The sequence below is a fragment of the Melozone crissalis genome, unplaced genomic scaffold (assembly GCF_028551555.1).
Source record: "Melozone crissalis strain CALT ecotype California unplaced genomic scaffold, PUWL_Pcris_2 ptg000049l_1, whole genome shotgun sequence".
Lineage (NCBI taxonomy): Eukaryota > Metazoa > Chordata > Aves > Passeriformes > Passerellidae > Melozone > Melozone crissalis.
Window position 1 is genome coordinate 1,828,426 of NW_026535827.1, and position 16,033 is coordinate 1,844,458.

Sequence of the window (16,033 nt, forward strand, 5' to 3'; positions counted from 1 at the left end):
CTAGAGTACAACTGGAAGTTCCGCCTTAGGCGATTAAGCCAGGCAGCAGGAGCTTCATCCTTCTCTTGTGCACCCTCAAATGCCAATTGGGTATTAGTTCCTTTGGGAATAGACTCTTTGATCCCCCGTATTATCAAAGACCTATATTCCCTCATGGCCTTCCTCCCCTCCTCCTGGTTAGGGTTCCCGCTGGGATCCGTTAGTGGCAATTTCTGTTCACCTGATGGCACCTGGGGTCCTGGATGGTGACATTTCTCCCAAATTCTTATGCCAGCCGCCCTTATAATCTGGACCTCTTCTGGGGAAAATAATATACTCAGGATGGAATTCATCTCCCCCCAAGTGTAGATATTTGGACCTAGAAATTGATCCACTTGGTTGGCTATGCCCACTGGGTCCTCCACTAAATGCCCCAACTCTTTCTTGAATCCTCTCACCTCAGAAGCAGTTAGGGGAGCATTCACAAAGCCAACACCTCCAGCTACTCCTCCCATAGGAACCTCTCTGAGGGGAAAGAGTCGCTCTGCCTTGGAGGTCTTGGATCTGGTGCTACAGTACGGCCCATCTTCAGATGCCAAACTACTTTGAGGGGCATCTGGGTTACCCTGAACTTTCTGCCCATCAGCAGGTGTATTTGCTGATTGCTGTTTATCGGGCAAGGAGGCATTTGTGCCCCAACTAGGAGGAGGTAAAGGGACAGCAATAGGAGGGGGAGAAGAGCCTGAGTGAATATTCAGCGGAGCTGGAGAAGGGGTGGATAATGCAGCAGGTGGAGTAGGCACTTGTGGTGATGCAGAAGGATCTGGAGGGGCTGAAGGGGGCGATGAGGGAGTGGTTGGAGGAGATACTGGGTTTATCATAGCGGGAAGCTGAAGAGGTAGGAGGAGGAATTTGAGCAGGTGGTAGTGGGATGGCAGCCGGGGGAGGAACCGGACCTGCCATTTGAGGTGCTTGAAGAAGAGGATTATAAAGTGGAGGGGCAGAAGGAGGCAAATAATCCAGGGGGTCCCATCTTTTACTTGTTCTATCATCCCCTCCTTCATTCCACTCTTTCTTCCTCTGTACCTTACAAATTCGCACCCCTTCATCCCCAATAGCGCTCTTTACCCAGCAAGATATATACAGTAATTGCTCAGGATCAGTATCCCCCCGAGCTGTCAGATAATTATTTAATTGTTGGCACATCCACTTATCCTTTGTCCCACACCAAGGCCATCCTTCTTGTACCTCTAATTCTGGCCACACTTCCATACAATAATGGATCATTTTCACTTTATCTAATCCCTCTGTGGCCTCTATAGAATCCCATTTTACTAACAGTTCTCCTAAGGGACTATTGGGATGTATATACCTCAGTCTCTTGCCGGTCTTTTTACTATTACCACCTCCCATTTTACATGTCTCAACAGTAAAAAGTCCCAAAGGTGCCTTAACTGACCGGTAATTTCAAAAAAACCTTGTTTGAGGAGCTTCAGCCTCCTCCACTGAACTTCAAATTTCTGCCTGATGCTCAGGACTTTATACTGAAACAACTGCCCAATCTCTTGATTGCCCAACTTTCCCAACGTCAGGTCTTACATCTATCGGGACTTGAACACACGAAGCCTCGGCCTTAAGAAACCGAGTCGTGCCTGACTCCCTCAGTCAGGAAAAACAACTGCCTGATTTTTAGTTTGCCTAACTCGCCAATTTTTAGGCTTCACCGACTCAGGACCTAAAAGCAAACCACAGCCTCCTTCGCTGGGGTTTGTGCCTGACTCCCTCATTCAGGACTTACTTTGCCTGCAGGGCTTGTGAAACACCCGAATCCTTCTCGGGACTGACAAATCTTACTCGAATCCTTCTCGAGACTTACAAAAGTGCCTGACCTTCCTCTGTCAGGACTTACTTTGGGTGCGTGCCACTCAAACAAAAATTCCCTTCGCACTCCCGAAGGGGGGTCCCTTTATTCCCCCTTGGGAGACGACTTCACTCACACTAAGTCCACTTGCTTCCCCCTGCTTCCGGCCTGCCCCTTCGCAGGAGTCAGGAAACACGGTACTGAGGAGTCCACTCTCACTCTGAAGGTCCGGCTGCCGGCCCGCGTCTCACTCACACACACATGCGCACGTCTCCCACTCCTGCCACCGGATTTCTCACCAGTCCGGTGCTCCGGTGCTCCTCTGCGTCGCTGTCCTGAGCCGATCTCTCTGGTCCTGGTAGCCAGCTGTCCTCTGAAGATCCAAGATGGCCAGTCCTGAGTCCCCTTGCGGCGTGGCTATTCCGGACGAGCGCTCCCAGCTGAAATAAATAGGGCCAGGAGACTTCTTCTCCTTTTTAATGCCTTTATTATAAGTGATCAGCTCAGGATTGGGCAGCTCGGCAGGGCTGCAGTCTCCCGTCTTCTCCCAGGGTGACTCAGAGGAGGAGGATATGCGCAGCTTTGTCCATCAAGGGCAGAGCTGGGGATCAGATCCTCGTGGGAGCCTTTAGGGCCTGCTGATCCCTTGCAGTTGTTGCCCCTCCCACCCAGTCGGCCTGGTCTCACCGCCGGGATCGACTCCCATGGTCAGGGCGAGAGGCTCCGAAGGTGTTCCGCATCTCTGCAGGCTCAGCACTCGGCTCCTCACGTCCAGACATCACTCCAGTCTCTCAACTCTTATTTGGTTTGTTGTTTTTGGGGTTTCTCCGTACAGCGGGGGACCCATGCTGCACTGTGGCCTTGGAGTCACTTTGCATAATCCCCCCTCACCTTCTCAGGTCTCTTCACCCTTCTGGGAAAAGTACACCTTAGCCTCTGGCAAGGCTCTGCTAATACAAAAGGAGTGATTAGCCACAACGACCCGTGATTACAATAACAAAACACGAAGAACTTGGGCAGCTACAGTGATCTGGCTGCCTTTTTGTAACTTTTTCTCACAAAAAAAATATTAACCGAATTTTTGTTCATAACAGAGCCTGCTTTTCTCTATTCCTGGTCACATCTCACAGCAGACACCAGGGAGCATACATTTTCATGGGGGCACTGGCATTGCACCAGCCTCAGACCATGACAGCCAGCTTAGACATCCAAACAGTCTTGCTTATCAGGATAGCCTTGCATCCACTCATTTTGCTTCTGCAAGCAGTTTCTTCCTTATCACAATAGCCTTGTATCTTCTCATCCTGTTTTCGCAAGCACAGTAAATGTTAAGCAATATACATTGTCTAGTCAGCTACCCCTAATCAATTACTCTTTAACTCTTAACTCCCTTGCATAAATGTCATTGACTTGTATAGCAAAGGAATTATATCTTATAATTCAAACAGGTATATTTCAACAAAGCTTAAAATCAACTTCACTAAAACTTAACTTCAGTAAAACATATCAAAAAATATACTTAAAGGAACTTAAAGCTTACATTACTGAGGCTAAACAAAAATTAATCTTAACAGGAATTAATTTTTTTAAACTCTATTTTTACAAAAGTTACTGAAAATTTGTCATATAACAGTTAAACATCAAGGTAATTATGCAAGTAAACAACTGTATGAGATAGCAACATGAATTTACTGTAGGAATTAAACTGTTGCAGCTTTTAAAAATTGCTTGTAAGATAGATTTAAGTTTGACTTAATAAAAATAATGGGATGTAACATTGAAGGCTAAAACAATAAAAATTTAGTTATATAATACTAAATAGCAGTACCAAAAGATTCACAATAAAATTACTTTGTTAAAAAGGCAAGCAACTGGTAATATAAACGGTTTGACTAAGGCGAGGTGTCCCTCAGGACTTCTGATCTGTATCAGGTGTCAGCTTTTGATAGATGGACTGCTCCCTCCAATGCCTGAAAGGTCCTGGAGCACTTCAGCAAGGGACCATTGGGGGGGGGGTGTCAGGTGTTGGCTCTGCAAGCTTTGGCTATTCCACTCACTCCAGAGTACCTGAGGCACAGTCGTTAATGGCCAATCACTGGGCCATTGGCTTTTTGAGATAACAGTCACATCCACACCAGTATCAATGAGTCCTGTTAAGACGATGTCTTTGCCTTTCAGAGTCACTTTGCATTGGCATGTGGGACACTGAGATGTAATACATTGTGTCCAAAAAATGTGATCCCCCATAGAACCAAACCTGTCTCCCCTCTGTTCAGCTATCAGGGGTGCAGATAGGGGTGCTGCTGGGAAAAGTATTAATTGGGCTATATGGGTCCCGGCCAGGACTACACAGGGAGGCTGGGGGGTCCAAGCCATAATCTTTATTTCTCCAACTGAGTCAGAGTCAATGACTCCTGGCAGCACAAACAACCCTGTTATCAAGGTAGATGATCTACCTATAAGCAAAGTGTGGTAACTGGGTTTCAGGAGTCCAAAGATTCCTGTAGGAAGACAAAAAACTGATCAGATTATGTTACTGTGTTATTGGTTCATATGTCCAATCCTGCACTGCCTGGGGTGGCTGCACGTAGGTCAGCGACTGTCTGGTGAAGGCTGCTTGTGGTCCGGTGAAGACTGCTTGGGGCGGTGGCTGGGCTGAGGCTTGCGGTGGTCTGCTCTGAGGCATCGGCTGGGGCATTTGTGTCATTGCGTGGTGCTGCTCTGTGCTTTGGCTCTGGTTTCCTGATATCGGGCGCCCTTCAAAATCAGACTTGGACCAACATTGATTAGCATAATGCCTTCCCTTATGGCACTGAGGGCAAATACCCAGGGCCTTGGGTTTTTGTATTGCCACTTTTTTGACAGTCTCTTTTAATATGCCCGGGTTCCTCACAGCCAAAACAAACCAAATGCTTTCTGGGGATTAATTTCAGGAAAGCAAAAGTGTCAGCTATGCCTTGCCCCATGGCTTGATAGGTGATTGCCATAGTATGTTGTAATGTCCCAAGCAGTTGCAGGCTTGTACTATTTGAAACACCGTGAGCTCAGGTTCAGGGGGCTAGGATTTCAAAAGGCACTTACAGTCCTCATTAAAATACTCTACGGCCAATTTGAGGAGTACAATCTCACTTGCTTGACCATTATTGATTTGTCTCTCCAGTGTTTGTTTTAATCTGTCCACAAACTGCATATTGGGCTCCTGTGGACCTTGTTTGATATTTATGAAGGACTGTTGTGGGGTTTTGGCATCAGGAACCTTAAGAGATGCCAAACGAGCTGCCTCTGTGATACCCTTCAGGGCTTGTTAGGCGACTTGGTCATTAGGCTTAGTATGCACCCCTTCCCCTGCTAGGTGGTAAATAGTTAAGGCAGCCAGGGCTTGGTTTGCATGCCTTGCATATGTTCCAATTAAATTCTTCAGTCTGTTTTTCCATTGTGCCATAAATATTGCATATTGCATTGGTGTGAGCAGAAGATTTGCCAAAAACATAACATCATGAGGAGTCATGACATGAGTAGTAAAAGTTGCTCTTAATAAATTACTGAAGTAAGGGTACCCCAGACCATATTCCTCTGCGGTACGGCACAGTTCCTTAATTTCTCACTGACCTAAGGGCTCCCATTGTGGATTTTTCCCCCCTTGGGCCGAGTCTCACAGGGCCAAAAAGATTTCTGACGGAGTGTCCTTAAGGGCTTTCTTTTTTATTATTATTTATTTATTATCTTTATTATTTATTTATTATCCTTTTTTATCAATAGCCAATTATTATGCATTTCCAAAGGGAATAAGTCTGGATCTTTTTCGGGGCTGGTGTCAAAAGGGTTCAGATCCCCTTCACTGCCAGAGTCAGTGTCTGCCACATAAGTGATAAGCATCTGGCGGCTCTGGGATAGCTGGCGGTATAGCAGTGGGACTGGAGGTGACGACTGGGCTCTATCCCTGGCGCTCATCGGGGAGGGCATGCAGACAGGGGACAGGGAGCAGGACCTGGGCAGGTTTCAATCCAGCACGGTTGCTGGGGCCATCTCAGCGGTAGCCTTGCAGGCTGCCTCTCTGCCTCCCTCCTTTTTAATCGTGCCCATGACCGCCCTCCAAGCAGGAAGCATTTGTAGCTCTGGCTCATGGTCAGGCAGCGTAACCAGGTCGTAGTTTTACGCCGACCTTGTCCTAGAAGAGGAGGGTAAAAATAGAAGAAGGGGTGGTGTCAAGGAGCATGCGTGACACCCATCGTAAAAGTGACTTAAGGTCGGGCTTTAGGATGGGGGAGCCATGCTTGCCCGGAAGGCCGAACATGGTTTCATAGACATCTCCCTCATGAGATGTGTTCTGTCCCATAGTTTAGTTCCCCTGGCTCACCTGTCATGTAGCAGCAGACAGGTGATTGTGGGCCCAAATGCTATTATCTCACCATCACAATCAGTTCCAGGGGCTCGCCAATTGCCATCAGGTAGCCAGTCCTTCTCTTCATGTAGCACACCAATTATCAGCGATGACGAGAGAGATGGGGAGACTGAGTGGTGATCAGAATCCGATTTTACTGTGGGCTACATATAATTATATACCATTTTAGGAAAGCTAGGAATTTTTTGCTGCAATGATTGGGTTAATCATCACATAAACAAACATGCATTTTGCAACATCTCTTGCTTGCAGAAGTTGATTCAATCTTCTTTTCTGGTCAGACAGTCTTGATTCAATCTTTTTTCCTTGATTCAATCCTCAAAGATCTGTTTGTTCTTGCCAAGGCCTCCTGATTATCAAATCTCTTATGCTAATCAGGTCCAAAGTACATCACACACCACGGTATTTTTAGAAACTTTTACTAGCCTGTATAAAGGTTTCACAATCAGTCCGTAGTTGTATATCCACAACCAGCACCAACCTGTCATTACAAGAAAAACATGGAATTCTTTTACAGTTTTTCACCTCGGTGTTTGGCAGATTGCCTCCTTTTGTGTGGTTCTCAGGGATTGTTGTCTTCCAGAGACTTCATATCCAAGATAGGTCACCTGGTGTTGCACCACCTGAGCTTTCTGTTGTGACACTCAATAACCATTTAGTCCAAGAAAATTCAACAGACTTACTGTCCATGCAAGGCACTCTTCGATAGTTCTTGTAGCAATTAGTAGATCATCTACATATTGTAGGAGTGTTCCCTCCCCAGGCAGAGCTGGCCATTGTTCCAATTCTTTGGCCAATCGATTGCCAAAAATTGTGGGACTGTTTTTGATTCCCTGAGGTAACACTGTCCAGGTAAGTTGGTTTTTCCTGCCTGTGCTAGGGTTGTCCCATACAGAAGCAGATATGTTTTGACTTCCTTCTGCAAGTGGCAGGCATAAGAAAGCATCTTTGAGATCTATCACCGGGAACCAAACAAGATTATTTTGGAGTTTAGTTAGCAAAGTATAGGGATTTGCAACCACTGGGTGGATACTTTCAGCAATTCCATTGATTGTTCGCAAATTTTTCACTGATCTATAAGTTCCATTAGGTTTTTTTACTGGTAGTATAGGAGTATTAAATTCAGATTCACACTCTTTCAATAATTCTAGTGTCAGAAATTTGCTAATAATTGGTTTGATCCCGTTTTTGTCCTCTATTCTTAAAAAATATTGTCTCTCAACCACTGGCTTTTCTCCTGTCTGTAATTCAATCTTAATAGGGTCAGCCAATTTTGATCTCCCAGGAGCAGTGTTATTTCATATTCCTGGGTATACCTGATTAATTATTTGCTCCAAAGAGTTACTATTGTTTGCTGGTCCTGTATCAATTGCCAGTCCTAATGCTGAAATCAATTTGCCTTCAGGTACTTTGAATCTCATGTTTCCCTCGCTAAACTGAATTGTTGCCTCTAAATTTTCAAGGACATCCCTGCCTAATAGTGATTTAGGCAAATTTGGCAGATAGAGGAATTGATGAATTCCCATCTTTTTCCCAGTTTTGTGTTCTAATGGTTTTAAGAAAAAGGCATTCTCTGGTTGGCCTGTGGCTCCCATTACCTGGATATGTTTTTCACTTTTAGGCATTAAAGCTTGAATTAAAACTGAAAATGTAGCTCCTGTATCTATTAAGAATTCAACTTCTTTATCATTCCCTAGCTGTATCTTAACCAGCGGGTCTGCTAGGGAAAGATCTGCCAGTCCTCGTCACGCACTGTTAACTATTGCTGCAACAACAGCTTCCTGTGCAGTGTTCAGTAAATCTGGGCACTGGCATTTCCAATGCCCTTCTTCCTTACAGTGAGCACACTGATTTGGGCCTAACCTCTCTTGGGATTCATTTGAGTCACCTCTACTATTTCTACCTTTACCTCTGCCTCATCCCTGATCACATAATCCTCTTTGATGTTGCTCTAAAGCTGCCACTATGGCTCCTATGGGATTTTAGTCTTGCTTCTAGTGGGAGCCGTTACTGGAGTCCCTGGGCTCCTTCCCTCATCTGGATAACCTGAGTCATCTCCTTTCTCACTTTCTAATCTACTATCACTAGATGATAATTGAGGGACCCCGGGGACTGTCCTGAGGAGATTAGGTTGTAATTCTAAAAGGATCAATCTCACTATCTTCTTCTCCACATCTCAGTTTAAGACATCTCTGACCTATACTACATGCAGAAGAACACCACCTCATTTTTCTTTTACCTCCATCCTTTTCTAGGGCCAAAACTAAGGGATCTTGTGGGGGTAAATTATTACTGCATCTTCTTTGCCACTCTGGTTTCATTCTCAATGTCAAAAACATATGCAATACCACATCAAATCACTTTTATACCTCCAGGTATCCCTCCTAAATCCTTCCAATGAGCCAAAACACACCCCAATGGACTCTTTTTGACAATATCCTTACTGTCGGTGCTACCCATTCCTGGTGCTATCCAGATACCTGCACTTTACAGCAAAAATTATCACTTGCATTCCTTTCTTTACTCTTATTCTGCAGATACTGCACTGACCACAAATTGGGAATCTTAGTTTCAACCTGAACCAGTATTTGTTTTTACAATGCTGCCAAGCAATTAACACAAAAGAATTGTTATACATGGATAATGCAATGGTTGGCTCTCACAATTAAGGGATGAATACTATGTGTAGGTTAAGAGAAGTTTTACTGATGTATGGTTATGTTATTGTGATATGTTCTCCCCGTAGCCCTCTTTCCTGTCCTCCTTGTATTGTTTCCACTGGATGGCCTGGGTAGTCAGGGCATTTGGGAGGAGAGCAGGCTTGTTACTAGGAGGCATGGCATAGCAACACCTGACCTCCAATCAAGTTTCAAGAAAGTGATCTCCACCAATGGACGGCGAAGAAGAGTTGACTGACGGACTTTGGAAGGGATTAGGATTACCTGATGCAACACCAGGAGTATAAAAGGTGGAGCAGTCATTTTGTGGTTGAGCACGTGGCGATTTAGTCCTACACTCTCAGCGCTGTAATTTTTCCTTATTTAGTCCTTTGTTATATTTGTTAAGGTTTAATAAACCTTCTAAAATTTTAAAGTGAGCATAGTTTCTCACAGATCACATGGTCTACTCCTGCATAATCTACGCTGTCCTGATCTGCACAACAGACAAGGTAACAGAGTACAATGTGTAATAAACCAAAAACCTTTTAACAGACACACAGGCAAGAAATGAAAACTTATTAACAGACACATGGACAAGAAACACTAGTCTTACATAGAAGACACAAAATGACACATGCAACAATCAAACCCAAAATTCCAAGTCATAGGCCAATACATAATCATCAGACTTCCTTTCAGGGGACTCTAACCCCTTATGTATTAACGTCGGGAATTTTGCCCATGATACAGCATCCTGCATGAGTCGTCACATACGTTTTATGGGAGTTACTTAACCAAGATCAAAACGAAAATTCAAAATAATCAACAAATACCTTAAATTTCCTGCAGTCGGTCCTTGTTTACCCCTGCAGAGAGCCAGGGAAGCACAGAGTCCCTACAAGAAATTCTTGGAGCTTGCCAAGGGAGTCGGGAGCTCTAGCAGACCTTTGCAGCTGGGCAGAGAATTCTCTCCTGGCTGGCTTGCCAAACTGATGCCCAAAACTTGGCAAGAAAATAAAGCTCTGTAGCCAGATGGCTACAGAGCAGGTGTTTATTCAGCTCTGGGAGTGAGGGGGAAGTCTCTGCCACAAAATTCACTCATTCTTCTTTAGCCTTCAGTTACATTTTAAAAGTCTTTCTGTGCAACATCACAACTACAACATATCATTAGCATACTCATATTTGCATAAAGCTGTGTGTTACAGGGCTTGCAAGGGTTTTTCAGGGCTAAGAGAGAGACAAGAATCTTGACCTCATGTTCAGAAGGCTTGATTTATTATTTTATGCTATATATTACATTATTACTATGCTAATAGGAATAGAGAGAAAAAGTCTCAGAAGCTTGCTAAGTTAAGAATAGAAAAAGAATCAACAACAAAGTTCTGTGTCCAGGCAGAAAGCAAGAACAGCTCTGCCGTCAGCGGTCAGAAAATCCAAACATTCAAAGGAGACCAATCTTGGATGCACCTGTTGCATTCCACAGCAGCAGATAACCATTGCCTACATTTGTTGCTGAGGCCACAGCTTCCCAGAAAGGGGAAAAATCCCAAAGAAAGGATTTTTCACAAAAGATGTCTGTGACAGCTGTGTCATGGTTTTACAAGAGTTTGTTACTTCCACGCATGCGTCAGTTCCTTCTGTGGTGGTTGTCAGTCTCCTGGTGGTGTTTTGATGAAGACTTCTGTAGTCTTCCTCACATTTGAACTTTTTACTTCTATCTTCAGCACATGCCTGGTGCTTCTTGTTTTTCAATCTAACTTGTTTTTAGCTAATTTTGCAGTTTGCAAGTTCCATTAAAACTTGCTATCTTGCTTTTGATGGCACTTGTTATCTCACTTGTCATCTCTTATTTGTTGCCTTGCTTGCTTTACCTGCACATTTTGTTACCGTGTTACTTGTGGTTAACCTTTTGTTACATACCACTTAGGTTTCATAATAAGTGAGCTATTAAGTATTATTTACAGATAATATTCAGTTCAGAAAAAAAAATATAAATCTTATAGCAATAAACATGTATATCTTTAGTATTATTAAGTACGGTTGTAGACTGGCCAAAATAGGTTTCTCAAATAAGTATACAATTTGCTTGAACAGACTACAAAGATAGATAGATATAGATATAGATATATAGATCAATAATCTGGTAATTGTTTGTAGGATACATTAGACTGACTTTCTACTGAGTTGCATATTTCCCTCCTTGAGGAGTCTTTTTTTTTTTTTTAATTAGAGTTTTTCACTTACATATTATTTAGGAAGACTGTGAAATGGGGGAAATTGAAATTTCTTTGATTCCTAATATTTCAGGTATGGTTGAATAAATTAAATTGAAGATTTGACTTGACGTGTCTCTTCTTGAGACGCCATTTTATTAGTATCATTGAAACTATGGGAAAAACTAAAACTTTCCCACATTTTTAGTGTTAGAGTATCAAGGCAATTATTTATTCTGGCCAGGATGTGCAACAGAAATAATTTCATCCACACATTGTCCGAGTGTGCAGAGAAAATCATTCAATGACACATGACTCTTTGCTAGATTTTTCACATACTTATACAGTCAAAACCCAGAGAAATTAATTGGTTCAATGTTCATTGGTCCCAAGTCTCACAGTTCTTAGTATTTGGTTTCTTATCAGTTATGGATTTCTTCGGCTCTGATGCTAATTTAGTCCTTATTCCTTGGTTCTCTTATCAGTCTTTTATGGACCAGGTGTCTCTGACCATGCCAGGGGTGATGTTTGGCGTTTATGGTCGTTAATGATTATAATGGTTGTTAATGGTTGTTATCTTTTGTGCATCTTCTATGCTACTCCGGGTCTTCTTGGGATGTTAAGCTAATCACACCTTGAGTGATGAAACAGTCCTTTGAAAAGAAACTTCAATTATCTTCCCCCAGGGCAAAGGCGAACAAGACTGACTAAAGTTACAAAAAAATTTGAAACTTTGTATCATTTCCAACATTAGGACAGTTGTACATAGTAGACACTCTTTGTAGAACATCTCAAATCAAAGTGGATATAAAAAATTAATTTAAATTCATCTACCGTTTCATCTGTACAAAGTGATTTATTAATGCATGGTTTGTTTTCTCCAGATTGCTACAATTTCTCCAGGGATAGCATCATGCGAAAACACACTAAATACATTGAGATATGCAAATAGGTATGGAAAATGTTATTGCTTTATTGGCTGTTGGTCGCTGATATTTGGAATATTACTGTTCCATAATGTATAATTATTTTAACTACTTGAATAATTGTAGTGTACTTGCATTTCTTAAAAAGATTTAACTCAAAATACTTATTACTGATTCAGGCTCACATTTAATTAAATTTGTACCTTTTTGCAACCATTACAAGAGAATCAATAGAAACCACATGTAAGCCATTATCCAGAAATTGATATAGTGGGGATTGCAAGGAATCTAGGAGATGCCTCTTTTAGTTTTGTCCCTGCTCTGGATGTATCACCTCTTGCATTAGGGGTAGGCAGTTTTCATGATGATTCCCTGGGGTGTTAGCTGAAATACCTTTCTGCAATGTGATTTTTCATCGCCTTGGTGGAATTGCATTCAGTTGCCAGCATGTTTCTTTTATATATATGATATATCACATCATATATAGATCTATATCAACTAGCTTATTCTTATGAAAATTCGGCAGTTGTTGTGGCCTAAATTTTATGTTTCCCAACTGCTGGCAAATATCTGAGACCCCTAAATACAGTCAGCTAATCCAACAGTGACATAATAAGTGGAGAAGAAGTTAGTGCCTCCAGAGCCTGATGCATCATCTTTGAGACCTGTACTGCTCTCTGAAAGTGTTTGTCTCTTCAGTCAATGTGAAAGGAGCCTTCCACAGCTGCAGTTCTATGATTAATGTTTGGGGAGATTGGGTCCTGCATATGCCTGCAATCAGACATTGCACCCCAGAGACCCACCCACCACTTTGCTGCAAAGAACAAAGGAGGCAAACAAGTTTCTGGGCCATCAGAAAGCCTGGTTTTGCCAGAAGAAGCTACCACCTTGTGGTCTGCTTGCCCCAGTGAAAGATAGGGCAGAACCACATCTTCTCCTGTTTTGCTTCCCCTGCCCCCTCCCTGCAGCCAGTCATTAATTGGGCACAAAGGGCTGCTAGGGTAACTTATCATCCGTTCCTCTTGGTATCCAAATGTCTTTCTGTTTAGATCAAGGTAGTAGCAAATCCACCTGGCTTGAACCTGTCTATGCGATTTCCTTCTTGGTGAGAAGGGGGCATCCAGTCCCCTGCTTACAGTAACATAATGAAGGATGTGTCACATTAATCAAAACTAGTTGTATCTTTCTATCCCTTATAGAATATGTATTGCTGAAGTGACTTCAGAAATGGACACTGAAAAACAAATACCTATTCCCAGTATGCTAAATTGGTGTGCAGAAACTGTTTCTTTCCCTTGCTGTTAAATTCATATGTTGTTAGGGGGTTGTGCTGGTTTTGGCTGGGGTAGAGTTTATTTTTTATGCCTATCACTGTAAAGTTGCTTCATATGTTTTGTGTAGTATTTTAATTTTTTCTACCAATATATAGTTTTCATAGGACAAGTAAGTAGTTTTCAAGTGCTGAACACCAGTGTCTGTGCAGTGTCAGATGGTGCAGTATAGAATTTAAGGCACTGTAGTAGTTTGATATGTTAAAAGGATCAGTTTAACGAAATACTAAATGTAGAGCAAATTTTATTATCTGCAAAACCTGAAATCTGGAGTTACACTTCTGAAAACACTGCTATTATACTCTCCTGCAAATTACCAGCACTGATATTGTTCAATTTTGTTAGTGATCTGTAACCATTTGCAGAAGATTTAAATATGTCAACAGTCTTCTTTTTTAATGTAAAAATAATTTTGTTAAACTATTAAAGAATGCAAAACAGTTATTTTAACTGTGTTTGAGATAATTTTCTTTTAATTTGCTGCTGCAGAGTAAAGGAATTTGGAATTAGTCCTTCAGACATTCCCTTCTCTCAGGGTAGTGGCAGTTGCTCTGATCTCTCTCCTTCCTATGAGTATGATGACTTTTCTCCTTCAATCACAAGGTCTACTTCATTCTATATACAGAATGTTTGTTTTATAATTTTCTTTTTGGCAATGCAATTTTACAGACAAACCTTTCATTAGTCCCCTTGCCTTGAGTCACACATACTTTGTTTTTATTTTGTTTGTCAGGTGATGGTTCTGCATGATCTGCAATCATCTTTCTATTATTTTGTTCACAAGACCACATTCTGTATCCAGGCTTGCTAGTTTCCTTCATACATTAAAAAAAAAAAAAAAAGAAATTATGTCTCCTTCATACATTTAGCGGACCAAATCTGATCAGTCTGTGTTTAGGGTAATTTGAATATAAATAATTTAAAAAGAAACCCATTTTAATACATATATATTGTAAAAACTTTTAATTATTCAAAAGATGAATGAAATATAGTTTCCATTGTATGAAATATGTGCTACTTCAAAAAGAAATTCCCATTAAAATTAAGAATTTGTTCTAAAACTTGCTATACTTGCAGATTTTGATGTCTATTTCATAAGCGTTCTTTTAAATGGGCCTTGTTTGATAGAATCATTATAATCTTTAAAGTATTTTCATGCTGCAAGAACCTTACATTTTAATAATATATTTTCACCTTTTAAATTATTTTAATAAAAGGATCTATTCATTCTCTGAGATAGTTGGCTGCAAGTTATTCTTTTCTTCAAAATTCTTAGTGGATTTGCTTATAACATCTAGTAGGGTACTGATTGACTAATATTTTTAAAGCACAATTGTGTGCACAGATAAAAAACAATGCTCAAGTTTAAGATGCTGAATGAACTTTTCTTTCAAATAATATTCCTTATTGAGGAGTTAATATTGAGGGTCTGGACATTTTTGCCCTCTTAATAGTTAATAAGTACTAAGATTTCAATCAAAAAATGCCTCTTGTGAGAGGATGGACTGCAATCCACCTGCAAATAGTTGAAAGTCTGTGCTTTTTAGGAGTTGAACTAACATCTTTTTGTCACTGAAAGTACATTAAACTTGTGAAGCTAAAATCAGCATCCTTATTAAATGAAATAAATTGTGCATAAATGAGCTTTATTTTTGGTTGTGACTCTTTTGAACAGGAAGTTACTAATTTACAATTTAAATATTTTCTGAATGTAGGGTGAAGGAGTTGATGGTTGATCCTAGTGTTGCAGGAGATATCTCACCTGTTATACACCATGCTCCCAATCAGATTGATGACTTAGAGACACAGTGGGGTGTGGGGAGTTCTCCTCAGAGAGATGATCTCAAACTGCTTTGCGAACAAAATGTGAGTGGTTTACAGCATTGCATGGAAAGCGGTGATAAATACAGTGGCAAAACAAATCCAGAGTAATGTGCATTTATAGTCTGTTAGCAATACCATTTAGTAGATACAGCATGCCTTTTCACCTTTTCACTTTATGCTATTATGTTCATTCCCATATACACAAAAAGGAAAAAAAGTTTCCTGAATGGTGAGAGGAGAATGTTTTACTTTTCCTTATCTTCCTTGCTGAATATGGCTTGTAATATCTAGGCAGGGTCTGTTCTAGGCTCTCACATTTTTGGTGTGCATTTTTCCAGTATAGTTTTATCTTGTATTAGATAGTTAGAAGTAGCCTGGGAAATGCATCCATTTTATTTAACACTCCTGTGTTTTGACCATTATTTTTCCTGCATGGAACCCTGTTTCGAGCAAGTTTGTCTTTCTCTGTGTTTAGAAATCTGGCTACCCATCATTCCTCTTCCCAACATCCTGATTTTCATGCAGTGAAGCCCCAGAGCAACGTTTGAGAGAAAGCCACATCATGTTCCCAGGATGTCTCCTTGGGCTGCATGAATGGAGAGCTGGGATTGAGAGGCACCTTATAAAGGGCATTTTTTTTCCCTCACTACTGATTATCAGCTCTAGTCCTGGTTCCTTAAATGTTCAAGTTGGTTTGTGAAAATGCTGATGAAAGGTACAAAAGAAAAATCCTTGCTACCCTAAATTATTTTTGTCCAGACTCTCTGCCTTTTCAAGCACCTCTATATTTTGTTTGCTGTATATCTCATTTTAATAGCTGTCTCTTCTTCCTGGACT

General features: G+C 41.4%; 1 protein-coding gene across 1 annotated transcript in view; it reads left to right on the forward strand.

Moving 5' to 3' along the window:
* The window catches only part of LOC128943622 (kinesin-like protein KIF2A), a 236,267-nt gene that overhangs the window by 212,953 nt on the left and 7,281 nt on the right, over nucleotides 1-16,033 (forward strand). Inside the window, 3 exon segments of the mRNA XM_054286517.1 lie at nucleotides 12,000-12,067; nucleotides 13,862-13,975; nucleotides 15,088-15,238. Of these exon segments, the coding sequence (XP_054142492.1) occupies nucleotides 12,000-12,067; nucleotides 13,862-13,975; nucleotides 15,088-15,238 (333 nt within the window).